The sequence below is a fragment of the Sipha flava genome, unplaced genomic scaffold (assembly GCF_003268045.1).
Source record: "Sipha flava isolate LNK unplaced genomic scaffold, YSA_version1 1_pilon_pilon, whole genome shotgun sequence".
Classification (NCBI taxonomy): Eukaryota; Metazoa; Arthropoda; class Insecta; order Hemiptera; family Aphididae; genus Sipha; species Sipha flava.
The window spans coordinates 701,907-716,369 of NW_020272783.1; the positions used below are offsets into that span (position 1 = coordinate 701,907).

The 14,463-nt window shown below is 25.9% G+C and overlaps 2 protein-coding genes across 2 annotated transcripts; both read left to right on the top strand.

Annotated features, from left to right (window-relative positions):
* Positions 1-1,260: 1,260 nt before the first annotated feature.
* Positions 1,261-1,635, top strand: LOC112682158. The gene has a single exon (XM_025552673.1). It carries the CDS (start codon positions 1,261-1,263, stop codon positions 1,633-1,635), a length of 375 nt encoding a protein of 124 aa, XP_025408458.1.
* A 3,101-nt stretch (positions 1,636-4,736) lies between these two features.
* On the top strand, positions 4,737-5,573 carry LOC112682041 (pyroglutamyl-peptidase 1). The gene is made up of 3 exons (XM_025552495.1): positions 4,737-5,062; positions 5,120-5,319; positions 5,378-5,573. The coding sequence occupies exons 1-3, from the start codon at positions 4,859-4,861 to the stop codon at positions 5,535-5,537; spliced, it is 564 nt and encodes a 187-aa protein (XP_025408280.1). The 5' UTR covers positions 4,737-4,858; the 3' UTR covers positions 5,538-5,573.
* The last annotated feature ends 8,890 nt before the right edge of the window (positions 5,574-14,463 follow it).

The window sequence follows — 14,463 nt, forward strand, 5'->3', positions numbered from 1 at the left end:
GTTGAGAGCAAGTGGTAGTCAAATAATGTTGTCATAGTGGGGAATGGGATTGATCATCAACTTTGATCATTGAAAAAAAAGGTATAGTTTAAGAATATTAGATCACTTGATTAAATAATTTTATTAATTTTAGTGTTGCAAACTGTTAAAATATATTATAAATAAAATATTTTTAGAACAAAGTTTACAACAGCAAAGTAGTTCATTATTTTAAAATTAGACACAATAAACACTTAAAGTCTTATTAGCATAAATAACGAAAACAAAACCAGAACACAAATTATTTATAAAGTCAACCAATAAACTAAAAATTTAAATAATAAAAATAGTATAGAATATTCTATACATAATACATATTAAAAATTGATAAATAATATAAGTACCTATTATCATTATAACCACACCAACAGCAGCTTTTGATTACATGAAACTTCAATTATAGAAGGTATTATAATACAAATATAAATATATTTAATTCAATATATTTACTATCGATTTCACTTACTGATGTTCCATTTTTATGTTCATTTTTGTAAACTTCATAATCTTCTACTTTGAAAATGTTTTAAAATTACTGATAATTTTTGTAACTACTTCATTAGAATTAAAATTAAAAGTAACTGTAACAATAATTATTGATGATTCTTGAGTATCATTTATAAAACCCTTTAATTTGCCAAAAAATATTGACTAAAAACAATGCAAAACATTGAGTTCGTCCAAACTCCATTCTAAAATAATGTATCAAAGATAAAATTGAATAAGATATTCGTTACACATATACCAAATACTTTTTTGTCATAAGCTATTATTTACATTTATTAAAACGAAATTGTACATTTTTATCAATTATTTCCGGTCACCCTGTACAATAGTTAATTAGACTTATTAAGATAAATTAAGAACACTTTGCTATTTTGGAACGCAGGATGATACAGATAGTATTCAATTTACTTATTATTTTGTTTCAATAAAATTAATTATTTTCATAATATGTTGGTGATTAATTATTTAAATTTAATTTTGGTAGCGTCAAATTCTATTTTTGTCAATGTAGTATTATGAAATAGCAATTAAAATTTGAGTAAATACTAAATGTATAATCCATATTTGAGAAACAATTTTTTTTATGAACTCTTATTAATCTTGAAATAATATAAACTAAGGAAAATAAATTTCATAATTTTCGTATGGATTTAAATATGAGAATATAATAAACCTGCAATATTATAACCGCCCAGGGAACATTTGTTGGAGGAAATGGCTGAAGACCATGATTTAGAGAATGTATGGTTTCAACAAGACGGGGCTACAGCACACACAGCTCGAATATCACTTGGTGTCTTGCAACAAATGTTCCCTGGGCGGTTAGTCTCTCTAAGAGGAGACATAGGCTGGCCAGCACGGTCTCCAGATTTAAGCATGTGTGATTTTTTCCTCTGGAGCTACCTTGAGAATAAGGTTTTCAAATATCGCCCACATACCATAGAAGACCTTAAACAGAAAATCACCGAGGAAATCGAAGCCATATCAGTCGAAACGTGCCGAAAATCATATGAGAGCTTCAGAGATCGTCTACAACAGTGTATTGATGCTGACGGCCGCCATCTTCGAGATATAATTTTCAAACAATAATTTTTAAAAATGGGATTCAATACTTTTTTTAATAAAAAAAGTTTTTTTTTCTAAGTTTTACTGTTCGTTTTTTATAACCCTTCAAAACTCGTCAGTCAGCTCTGCCGCACTCTGTATAATAAACAAAATGACTTTTTAAAAAAAAATTTTTTCTAGTTAAAATAATAACTGAAAAATATTTTATTTTTTTATACAACAAAATGTATAACAAATATATTATTGATTAAAAATTAGTTTTAAATATTTAACTTATAAGTTGTAATTAAAACATATTTAACTTTAATAATCTGACTGGAACGAAGAAAAATAATAATAAATAATTGTTCAAAAATTGATGTGTAAATAATTTTAGAAATATGAATTTTCAAGTGTTATTTTTAATATAGGTAGAGTAGAAATAATTAGTAAATACTAAATAATAAAAACTATAAATTTGTATTTAAAGATTATATTAAAATAGTAAAATAATATTATGACACGCAAGTCAAATACAGTTTACAATACTACGATAGTAAATAATTAATTAATCAATATTCAAAAGTAACCTTATTATCGGTCAAGTTTTCAGAACAAATGATACATTGAAAGTTATAACCATAAATCACTAGTCACTAAAAGTATCGATAATCTTATGATTATATAATATAAAGATGATATAAATAAGTATAAATAATACAAATAAGTAAATACATCTAATAAGATGTAAGGTGTATGAGATATTCGACAGTGATCATTGGATATTAATTTGAAATTTAAGTATATACCTGTATATCAAGTTTATAAAAATCAAAATTAGCACAATTTTTATAATAATTTGATGTAGATTAATATTAACTCAAAAATGAAAAAAATAAAATGTAAACAATTTTGTTCTCATAAATATTACAGTAAAATTAAGTCTGATATTGTTTTAATGGAGCTTTCAATGTTTTTTTTAATTCTATTAATTTACATAGAATGGTTGTAATTTGTAAGTATATTCAATTCCTTAAAGTTTTAAATTGATTTACAATAAATAGTGAAACAGGTTTGGATCTAGAACTATATTTGGAGGGAGGAGGGTATTTTTTTCAAAAGAACAAAAAGATAATACACAATTAAAAATAAAAAAAAGTAAATTATTAATTAAAATTAGAATTGTATTAATTATTAATTTGAAGGTTATGCCCTCTATAACCCCTTCAGGATCCGGCTTGTGAAAATATTAACGAATAATATACTAACTATAATAATATTTTGTAATATACAAGTATCAAAATTATAATTATATTATAAAAATATAAAATATTATTAAACGTTTTATACATTATACTCGTATGTTATAGAAGAATCTATTAGACATGTAAAAATACCTTATCTAAGTCACGCTTACAGGATATCTTTTCTACGATCTGAATTTCTGTTAGCATATAACAGAAACAAAAACCCCCCACTTGAACTTTAATAGAGAAATGTACGCACTTTCAACAAATTTTATATATTTTAGAATTTTAACAAGAAATGTTTTGATTATTAAAATGCGAACAAATCGATTGTAAATTAATAAATATATTTTATTTGTTAACCAATTGTTGTTAGTTTGTACATTCAAGTTTGAGTACACCGATTTAGTATTACTTTTTAAAGTAAATTATTTTTTTACTGACTTAGAATCTCGAAGAAGGGGGAGTTTTATTTTTTCCACAGACAGTTACAGTTGATTATGATTACAGTTTAAATTTCAAATTATATAATCTCAAAAGTAAAAGGTACGGCAGTGTCGACTGACGAATTTTAAAACACTATAAATAACTAACAGTAAAACTTAGAGAAAAACAGTTTGTATAATTAAAATCTGTATAAAATCACATTTTGAAAATTATATCTTTAAGATGGTAGCCGTCAGCTATATAATACAATATGATATCTATGTTATATTATGTTATCCCATACACTCTTGTAGACGATTTATGAAATTCACATATGTATCATTTTCGACTCGTTTCAATTGGTATGACCACGACTTCTTCTATGATTTTCTCCTCTATTTTAAGTACTCTGTAGTATGGAAGCTATGTCTGAAAACTTTATCCTTAAGGTAGCCCCAGAAGATAAAATCACAAATGCTTAAATCAGGGAAGCAAGCTGGCTAGCCTATGTCACCCCTCAGAGAGACAAACCACCTAGGGTACATTTGTCGTAAAACATCGAGTGAAATTCAATCTGTGTATTCTGTAGCTCCATCTCGTGTTTTCATACCGATTTTATTTATACAAACCGTTTTTCTCTAAATTGTACTATTCATTATTTATAGCCTTTCAAAAATCATCAGTCAGCACTGCCGCACCCTATACAAAGGTGTCTTTAGGCACCCTTTTGTTAGTATGTCACAAACCTCTTTTAATACTAAAAGTTATTGTTTTCAGATTTTCAACTCAATAATTTTGAATTTTCTTAAAATTAGTTTTATTTTTAAATAAATATTAATTATTTAATCCTTAGATTTATTAAGTCTTATGATAAAATATTAGAACATGACTTGCGTAAAACATTATAAAATAAACCTAGCTGTTGACTATGCACTTTTTATTTTTTAGTATACATTGGAGATTTCTTATAATGCGCAAACAAACCACTTTGTATTATATAACTGCAGATATCATAAAGTCAACAAAAAATATAAAATTATGTAACTGTGTTTAAATATAATGAAAAATTATATTGCTATACGTTTTATACAAAGAGTTAAGTTGAACAATTAGTTAAACATTAAAACTTTACTTGTGTTACCATTAAGGTCAAACTTAAAAATGAATTGCTTCATTTTTGAATAATTTTGTTTTCAGCATTTTCTTTATTACCCTAGGTACATCAAATTCTTATTCTACATTGGAATATTTTTCCAGCTACCAGAGGTTATTTAAATCATTTGAATTCTAGGTAGCGAATACTGAAAAGTCCCTTAGAAGTATTACATCATGATGGTTTATTAAGTGTATAATTAATATTGTAATAAATATTCAATAATACGGAATCACTGTTTTTAAAATATATTTTATATACTCTTTGAATAAATAACTTTATCAACTCGTCTTATCATTACGATTTATAACTAGGAAAATATAATTTATTTTTGATAAAAGTGTTGACATTTAAATACCTATTTTCTAAACGTATTGTACATAGAGTACTTAAGTATTTTTTGTCTTAAAATATCTATCATTTTTATTCTATCAAATAAACGATGGCTCCAAACATTGTAGTTGTCACTGGTTTTGGACTTTTCCGTGATTACCAAGTGAATGCAAGTTGGGAGGTTGCTCGAATGTTACCTGCAACTGGAATTGCTGATGAGTTAAACATAAATTTGGTCACGATCAACGTTCCTGTGTCTTACAAAGATGTAGACCGGATTGTGCCAGATTTGTGGGATCAATATAAACCAGTTGTAAGTAGCTCATTGTTGTCCTTGGTATGATTCCAATACAATTTATTTAAATTTTAGCTAATGATTCATTTGGGTGTATCACACTTAGCTAAAATCTTAACTGTTGAGTTACTTGCTAATAGCCATGGTTATTGTAATATGGATATTCATGGAAACTGTCCAAATAATGAGAGTGTAGTCAATAATGTAATTGAAACAGGCTTGAAAATAGAATGCACTGATGAACTAGATATATGTACATCTCATGATGCGGGAAGGTAATTATAAGCTTAAAGCATAAATAGCATTTCTCAATATTATTTATGTATTATACAGGTATTTGTGTGAATATATTTACTTTAAGTCGCTAAGTATCAATAAAAATCAAACAATATTTATCCATGTACCTAACTTGGATCAAGATAATACAGCTGAAAAATTAGCTGAGAAACTTAAATGCATAATTAAAAAATTACTGGAACAAATTTCTTTTTGATTTAATTTAAAATATGTGATTTTTGAATTAAGTTTTGTTATTTTTATTGTTACACTTGTTATATTTTTATTTTAATCATTTTAGGTAGGTATATATTTTAATAAATATTTTATAAATATAAGTCTAATTATTTTAAAGATATCCAATAGGTATAAGGAACAAAGTTTTGTAATAAAAAGTATTTTTCTATGAGATATGCGTTTTTAAAAAATAATATCTATATAAATCTTAATAAATATAACCTAGTAAGTTAATCCTAGTTTCTTTGCATTTATATAATTATAAAAGTATAACTGGGTTTACTCGGAGTGTATACAATGTAATATAGGAGCAGATTTATTTCAATGAATATTCTTTGACTACAGTTGTTGATAACATTTTTGAAAATTAAAAACATATATAATAATAAACTTACTAAAAGTTACTAGTGGTTTTGATTTCATTGTTTTGAATTTTTTAAAATTAAATAAGAGATGAGATGAAATTGATGGAACTTTAAGGCTAAAGATTTTTCTTCAGCACCTCTTAATTATTTACTTTGATTACAAAAATTACAAATATATTAGAAATCAAATTTAAACATACCTAATTATCACTTCTATATGTAATATTATGATTGTTATGAGAAGAACAATGTTCTTTATTAATCTATGCTATAAAGTTACAACTTCATTATTTCTGGATAAACAAATTCTTCTAGCTTCGTTGAATAAATAAGATTAAATCTGTTTTTATTATTGGCATTTTGAGGCTGTGTGAAAACCCATAATAAAATAACAAATTGACAAATAATTTACGACAAAAACTGCCTAAATATATGAACATGGAAATTATATGATATAGAAATGGTCATGGTTAATTTTATGAGAAAGATGACGCTGCGTGCGACATCTATAAGTTAAATATTCAACTACAATCTTTTAAATTTTGTTATTGGGACATTTGACAAAAATAAAAATTTGACATAAAACAAATGTTTTATTACAATTTTAACCATGCTTATGTTTTAAGTTGAAGAATTATCTACAGAATAAAATTACAAATGTAATTCAGTCCTTGAGTTTTTGAGTTTGTCACAGGAAAAATTATTAAATTTGTTATTAAACTCAATAATTACTGTACAAAATTAAGTAGGTATAACGACATAATATTGAAAATTTTCGAAAATAATTTTTATTTACAATTATTATTATTATTTTTAATATTATCTAGGCATATTTTTTTATTTAAATTTTTTTGCCAATAAGTGTTTTTAGACTAATGATAATTTATTGGAGAATACTAATTAACAACAAGAAACATTTTTATTAAATAGTTTTGATAGTAATGTTACTTTATTTTTACTTGAATAGATAAAAAGGTAACCTACCTAATAGATTTTATTTTAAATTATACTTTACAATAAAAAATGTTATATGTTAAATTATGTTTATGAATTAATTATTTCAATGATTTTAAATTTGTATTTATTTATCTAATTTTATTATTCAGTATCACATTTAGGATTATATTTTTCTACATAATTATTATACCATTTTGTTAATATTTTTTAAGTACATTAATTTGATGTATTAAAGTAAATTCACATTATCCTAATGAATATTGTAATGTATCATAACTCACTATATGTTTTATTATAATTTTACAATATATAACAAACTCGCTACGATTGTCTTTAAAATAAACATTTTACTTTTTTTAAAATATAGAGTGTATATTACACATTTTAAGTTCTTTAGAGAAATTTTATAGAGCAATTGATTAATGCTTTGTTAAGATTGAAATTGAAACATCTTTAGAAAGTACTCTAATATCGTTAATTTTGAGACAAATTCCAAAAAAATATTTAGTGATGTATTTATAATTTTAGAGTATTGAAAGTGGCAAATCATAAACTTTTTATGAAAAAATTAGTAATTAGTTCCATTCCAAATAATTTTAAAATTGTAAATGCGTTATTATTGCCGCGTCAATTTACTGTTCAATATCAATTATGTATGATTCACAAGTAATGCTGGATCTAGAGCATAGGTTCTTAACCCGGGGTCCATGGACCCTTTGGGGGTCCGTAGATGACTACTCGGTGGTCCACGGGGTGGCTGTGATTTTTTTTTGAAATAAGCCAAAATAAATTTGTTTTGATAGTATTTTTAAAATAATTATGATTGTTAAAACATTCGAAAGCCATTTGAAAGACAACAATGTTTTTAAATATAAAACCTAGATTACGATAATCTTATATGCCATAAAAAGCTATCGTAATCGTAAAATAATATAACATGACAATACAATCTAACGAGCAGTTCAATTTAACACTGAAACCTATCACTTCTGTTGACCCGTCGCTGTATAATAAAAATTATATTTATTTACCTATACATATATATTTTTTTTGCAGGGGGGTCCGTGATTTTATTTTATGCTTTAAAGGGGTCCATGACTAAGAAAAGGTTAAGAATCTATGATCTAGAGGAAGAGTTAATGCTTGTCCTAAGTACTGTTGGAAGCGAGCACTTCTAAGATTATGAAAAATCTTACTTAACACCACCTACGTGTATGTTAGATAATCTATAGATTATTAGAATTAAAATCTAATTATATAAGAAATCTTTAGTCTCCATGAACAAATATATAATCAAATAAAAATAATGTAAATATATCCGTTACCCATCTATTGTCTATTACTATGGTATATTCGTATTAAATGAATTAGTAAAGTTACTTATATTCAACATACATATTTTTACACTATAACTATTATCTAGGTACTTCTTAGTTTTTATAATGTTCAAAATCGGCATTAAAACGGTCAAAATAATATGCCGGTTACTAGTAAAAAAACATCTGTCTACCCTAGCAAATTATAATTATATTTTACTGAGGTAACGACAAAATATACGATAATTTTTGATAAAACTGCAAGTAATAAATTTCGAGGAAGCCAAAAATTATTGTTTTTAATAAAATCTGAACTATTCCGAATTAATTATTAACAATAGTATAAATTATCAAATTTGATGTATCCAGATTGAGAATAAAAATACTCCACGATATTCTCCATTTAATTATATGTAGCATAATTAAAATAAAAAAAACCATTTTGAATTACAGATTTAAAAATCTTTATACAGATCATAGAACTCTTACATTTAGATAGGATACCATAGGTAGGTACAGTAGTATTGCGTTAGTAATCTAACCCAACTGGTTTTTAAATATTAATTTCTTCTACGAGGAAGTGTAAAAATAATTTAAATGTAGGAATAATTGATTCAGTAATTAAAAACGAATAACTTTAGGATGAATTTTCATTTTTTAATTTGTTTCTGAGAGTTTAAATAATGGCTAAAGTAAAAAAGTAATTCTAATTTGTTTAAGATTTAAATAAAAATAAACAGACAGTAATTAACTTTGATAAGTAACACAGTTTCAAGAAATAAATGCATGTTTAATGTACTTGCATTTCATTTACACAGTTTATATGTTCTAAAACACTATATTTAATTATAACTATATAAACATTTTATCAATTATAAAAAATGAATAGTAACTATTTAAAAAATCGATTTTAAATCCTATTGGGAGTACTATTTTGTTATATTAATATATCTTATTTTCTTCGCTATTAATATTTATTTAGAAAATCTTGACTATTATTTCAATATAATATTGAAATTACCTACAAATATATTTGAATGTAAGACAGAAATTGATTTTTCTTATGGAAAGCCGTTAAATATTTTATTTATTTGAAGAAATAACCAAAGTTCTTATGTTAGAGATTTGAAAAACGTTTTATAGCTATTCTACCTCTGCATTAAAGAGTTTTAAGATGTTATTTTTTATCACTAGGTGTACCATAAGTTCTGTACGCCAATAAAAAAGTTTCATGCTTTAAATTTTGTATAAATATTTGTATAAATTTATTATTTATTTTATATGAACAGAAGTCGAATGATGGTATTTGTTTTTACATTTCGTTAAAATGTTAAGACCTTGACGTGGAGTGTACCCACGTAAATTTATCGGAATACTTTACATGCTTTTTTAAATGCATTAATGTTTCGAACTGAAATACTAAATGATAATTTACGTAGTTCAATTAATAATTAATGTACCTAACTGTCCGAATTAAATTAATTAGTGCATATTAATTCTTCATTTACATATTTTGTAAATGGTTTTATAGATTAATGTAGTTATTGCTTTTAGTAAATTGAAACGTATACAAGCAATAACGAATTTTTACTCTTACCAATATTGGTATAGTATAGAAAAGCCTTTAGGACATCGATTTATTTTTAACTATTTTAGGACATGTATAATTTACCAGACCTTATATTAATTTTTCTTATTTACTGACTATACTGTGGTTCTTATTCACAGGTCACTTATTTAAAAATAGGTTTTCGACTTTTGAAGGCTATTTGCGGATCATTCATAAAGGATACCTACAATTGTATTTAAAAAGGCTGAAAGTCTTATATATATATATATATATATATATATATATATATATATATATATATAAACACAACTTACATAGTATTAATATACATTTCTGAAATTATATAAGTAGGTACATAACCTTCTTGAACACATATTTTATATACAATATAACAATCGATTTGCTCTTAGAATCTTAATGCTGTAACTGTTTATACAAACTATACAAAATATAAAAGCATATTGTGAAGTATGAACTCTAAATTATATGGTGAAACGTTTATATCATATTATACGTCATAATATTGTTACACGATATTTTGTAGTATAGACGTATTTATGTATCAATATATTCATAGCGGTACTAACCGACCGTAATGTGTTCCATACAAATTATAGTAATTTATTGATGTCATTTATAAACGATAATTAACATCCTTATCGACCATCGCCCGTATAAGTTCACATTTAAACTTTTGAAACTAGTAAATAATTATTGAAGTGAACGAGAAGGTACACCGCTGTGGTTTGTTGTATTCATATATGTAGTATATATGTATAGTATCATAAAATATGTACATAAGATTCAGTGTTGGTCTGGCTCATGTTTGGGTCTCCGGCAAAAAATTTACAATGTGCAACATAGGTAATATCATTAATATTGGAGTGATATTCAATAAATACCTATTAAAAATGTTTTAGGAGAGATTCAGGAGATCAGGTGACCCACAATTAATATTTATTGACTAAATTGGCCTCTTGAAGACTTCTTATATTTTTTACGTGAACAGACTATAAGTTGAAATTAAAAATAAACTGACAAATTCCCCCAGCCCCCCCCCCCCCCCCCAAATTACGCCACTGGTTTAATTGTATAGTAAAATAAAAAATCCCTATGTCAGATCTCATGTAAGATTCCATAAAATAAGATAATTGTTAATAATGGTTATTATGAATAAACTTAAAAAATTAATATTATATGATCACATTGTTTTTTTATTACATGGAATACATTTATAATCCACTTTCAGCTCTAATAACTACTAAGGATTCGCCCCTAATTGGACCCCTATTTTAAGAATAAATTTCAGGGCCCCCCGGCGATTGCCGGGTATCCAAGTGGGTCAGACCGTCACTGATAAGACTATAAGCCAATAATATTTCATCATCATTTTATTGATTTAATTAATTCTATGTACATTACTTTGGTATATTTCAATATGTTATAGTTATTAAATAATCTGATTCTCAAACATAAACATATTATATAATAGTTTCCTTTTGTTGGGCGAGCGAGTCTCATTAATATAAATAGGTATACAGTGACGTCATGATAGCTAATCAATTATTCGGCAATTATAATAAATGTATATGTTACGGGAATTGTCAACATTTGGCTTATGTGTAGTTTACGAATCATCAAAATATAAATTTAAAAAAAAAAATTAAGTAATATAAGTCGTAATTCTTGATTAGTTACTATAAATTATTTTTAATATAAAAACATATTACACTAAACGGAGAGATTTTTTGCCACCTTTCAATTCATCAATTATATTGAAGTAGTTTTCACTTGCAAGTGAATCATGATAAATAAAATTAACTATCTTCTCGTTTTCCAGAGAACAATTTTTCAAATAACAATAAAATTATGTTTAGTTATATTTTAGTTAAATAAGATTTAAAATATAATATTGCACCCACAAGTATTAAATGCGAAAACAGAAAATCAAGATTTGTATTTGTATAGCATATAAAGTTATAACAGAAACATCGTTCAATTAAGATACCTACCTAGAATATTACATTTATTTATTTTTCATTAAATCTTTAAGATAAATTATATGATAAAATAAGATAAATTATAGTCTGGTAGTTTGACTCTTTATTATTTTGATACTATAGTATACAGAATGGAAGGGCTGTAGCAAGCGGGGGGGGGGGGCTAGTGGAGCAAAAATATTCAGTTTTTTATAAATTAAAATACTTAAGGCCGCATTTTGAAATTTTGCCCCAAGCGCAGTATTTGGTTGCTACCGCCCTGTAGAATGCTAACAAAAACTCTTATTTAATGTTTTACCATCAACCAGATTTATTTGATGTTTTATGTTTATACGCGAACAATTACACATTAGCCAACATGCATGGATAATGTCGACTTTAGTCAAATGTTAAAATTACCCGTAATCAGACTCCGCGAGAACTATTGAGGGGCCCGGAACTCATCGTTTCCTGTCCTTTTTTGCTTACCCTTATAACATATACAATCATATGGTGACTATGGGAGGGATCCATGATGGACAATTGAGAGGATATGGATGTCGTTGCCATTGATCAACATTGGAACTAGGTATATTAAGCATACAATGCGTAATGTAAATAGCCAACCAAAAAATTGATAGTAATTTGAAACGCGTCATATGACGATAGCCGATTACATACTAGTGTACCAATCAACTTATGGCGAGAGGGGTAGTAAAATATTTGCATTAACATAAATTATTGCTTTCAAGTCTCAACCCAAAGACCACATTAATAATAGATATACAAGAATATCTATACCAAAAAGTAATAGCGATCCATGATGTTAATATGTTATACCTAAATAGATTTTTATTATGATTTTAGTCTACATTTTTTAAACTAAATAATTTTTCGAGTATATTTAATTATAATAATAATCTATTTTTTTTTTTTTTTTTTTACGTTGATTGATGCTTTTGTTTCTAACTCAAACCTATACATTTTTCTTTAAATAAAATGAATTAAAGCTTATTGTATAATTTGTTTATTATAAACATGTATCTGTTACCACCTTTTTCTTTTTAATTTGTACGTATTAATAACTGGAATGCGACTTAGTTGGTCAAAATCGAAAAAAATAATACATTATTTATGTATTTATATAGTCGTGATTTTATTAATTTTGTGAATACCTAATGATGAATTGTTAATTCAAAATAGGTCGTACATTACTCATATATTAATACTCCAGGCTACGTATTCATTTATTTATTACAAAGTACAGTTCATAACACAAGAGAATAATAACCATTAAAAAATCTGATTTTTATTTTTCTGAACCGACTAACAAGATCTGTATTACTACTAATTAAAATTAACCGTTTTAAAATTGAGGTTATGGTTCTTACATTTTTAAGGGTTTACTGGTTAATTTCGGTCCCTGGGTTTACGTAAAGACTAGTGTTCTGTACGGTCATTTTAGAGATTAAACCAGACTACAAATGTTAATAAAGAATCGAATCTAAATTATATTTAAAGTTTAAAGTTTTTTTTTTTGTGTCTGGTTTAATCTCTAAAACTACCGTACAGAATACTAGTCTTTACGTAAACCCAGGGACCGAAATTAACCGGTAAAAAATAAATTAATAAATAAAAAAAAAAAAAAAAACAGAACCAGACAGAAAATTTAAAATAATGTGTTAGCGTGGATCGAGATCGGACCGCCGATCCCAATTAACAAATTGTAGACTGTAATAGTTTATGGACCGGACCTATTTCAATTTTATTTTTCCATCGGACCGGACCGAAAATGTAATATAATTTAATAGAGTGAACGAACTAAAATACAAACTAAAAAAAAATGTCGGACAATGAAAGTTTTAAATTATACCATATAATTGATAATTGTTATAGATTTAAATTGCTCGTAGATCACTATAAAACTGTAATATGTATTACATAGAAAAGTACATTCTAACATTGATTGTAAATATAAATTCTATCGGATGGCAGCAACAAGCCCTTCCATGTCACCCACGACACAATGAGAATAATTACAATCGTTGTTCTTGAAAATATTTCTGATAGTTATTAATAATAGGTACCATGAACAGCTCTGAGTTATTTATCTACATGGTACAAAAACAACGACACTAGGCTAAAATATTGATTCCCATGATAATATACGTATTACAAATTCTAAATATGTTTTAAAAGTGTAAAATCATTGTTCAATGGATTTAAACGTCATATATTCGCTTAGTCGGGAACAACTGGTCTAGACCGAACCGATCTGATGACATTGTAGAAACCGGACGAATTGAAATTAACATAGTTTAAACTAGGACCGGACCGAAATCATACATAAAAATATGCAGTCGAATCGAAATAATCCTTCATCTATTTTTATACGATAAGAACGGACTATGGTGCGGTCATTTCGGACCGGGCCATGCAGAGCACTAGTATAGACTATAATCGACAATCGTAACCATAGGTCTTTGGGTTAATTTCAGTAGATACCAATTATCTCGAGGATATCCATGATCATTTGATAATTCTTTCAGTTAGTATATGTACCAATTCATTTTATTGTTTAAAATTCATAAATATCTAAAATGTCGATTCGCGATGGATATGCCGTATAAATAAATATAATATATATATATATATATGTATATATATGTATAGAATAGGACTATTAAAAATAAGAAAATGTTGATAATATTTTATTGTG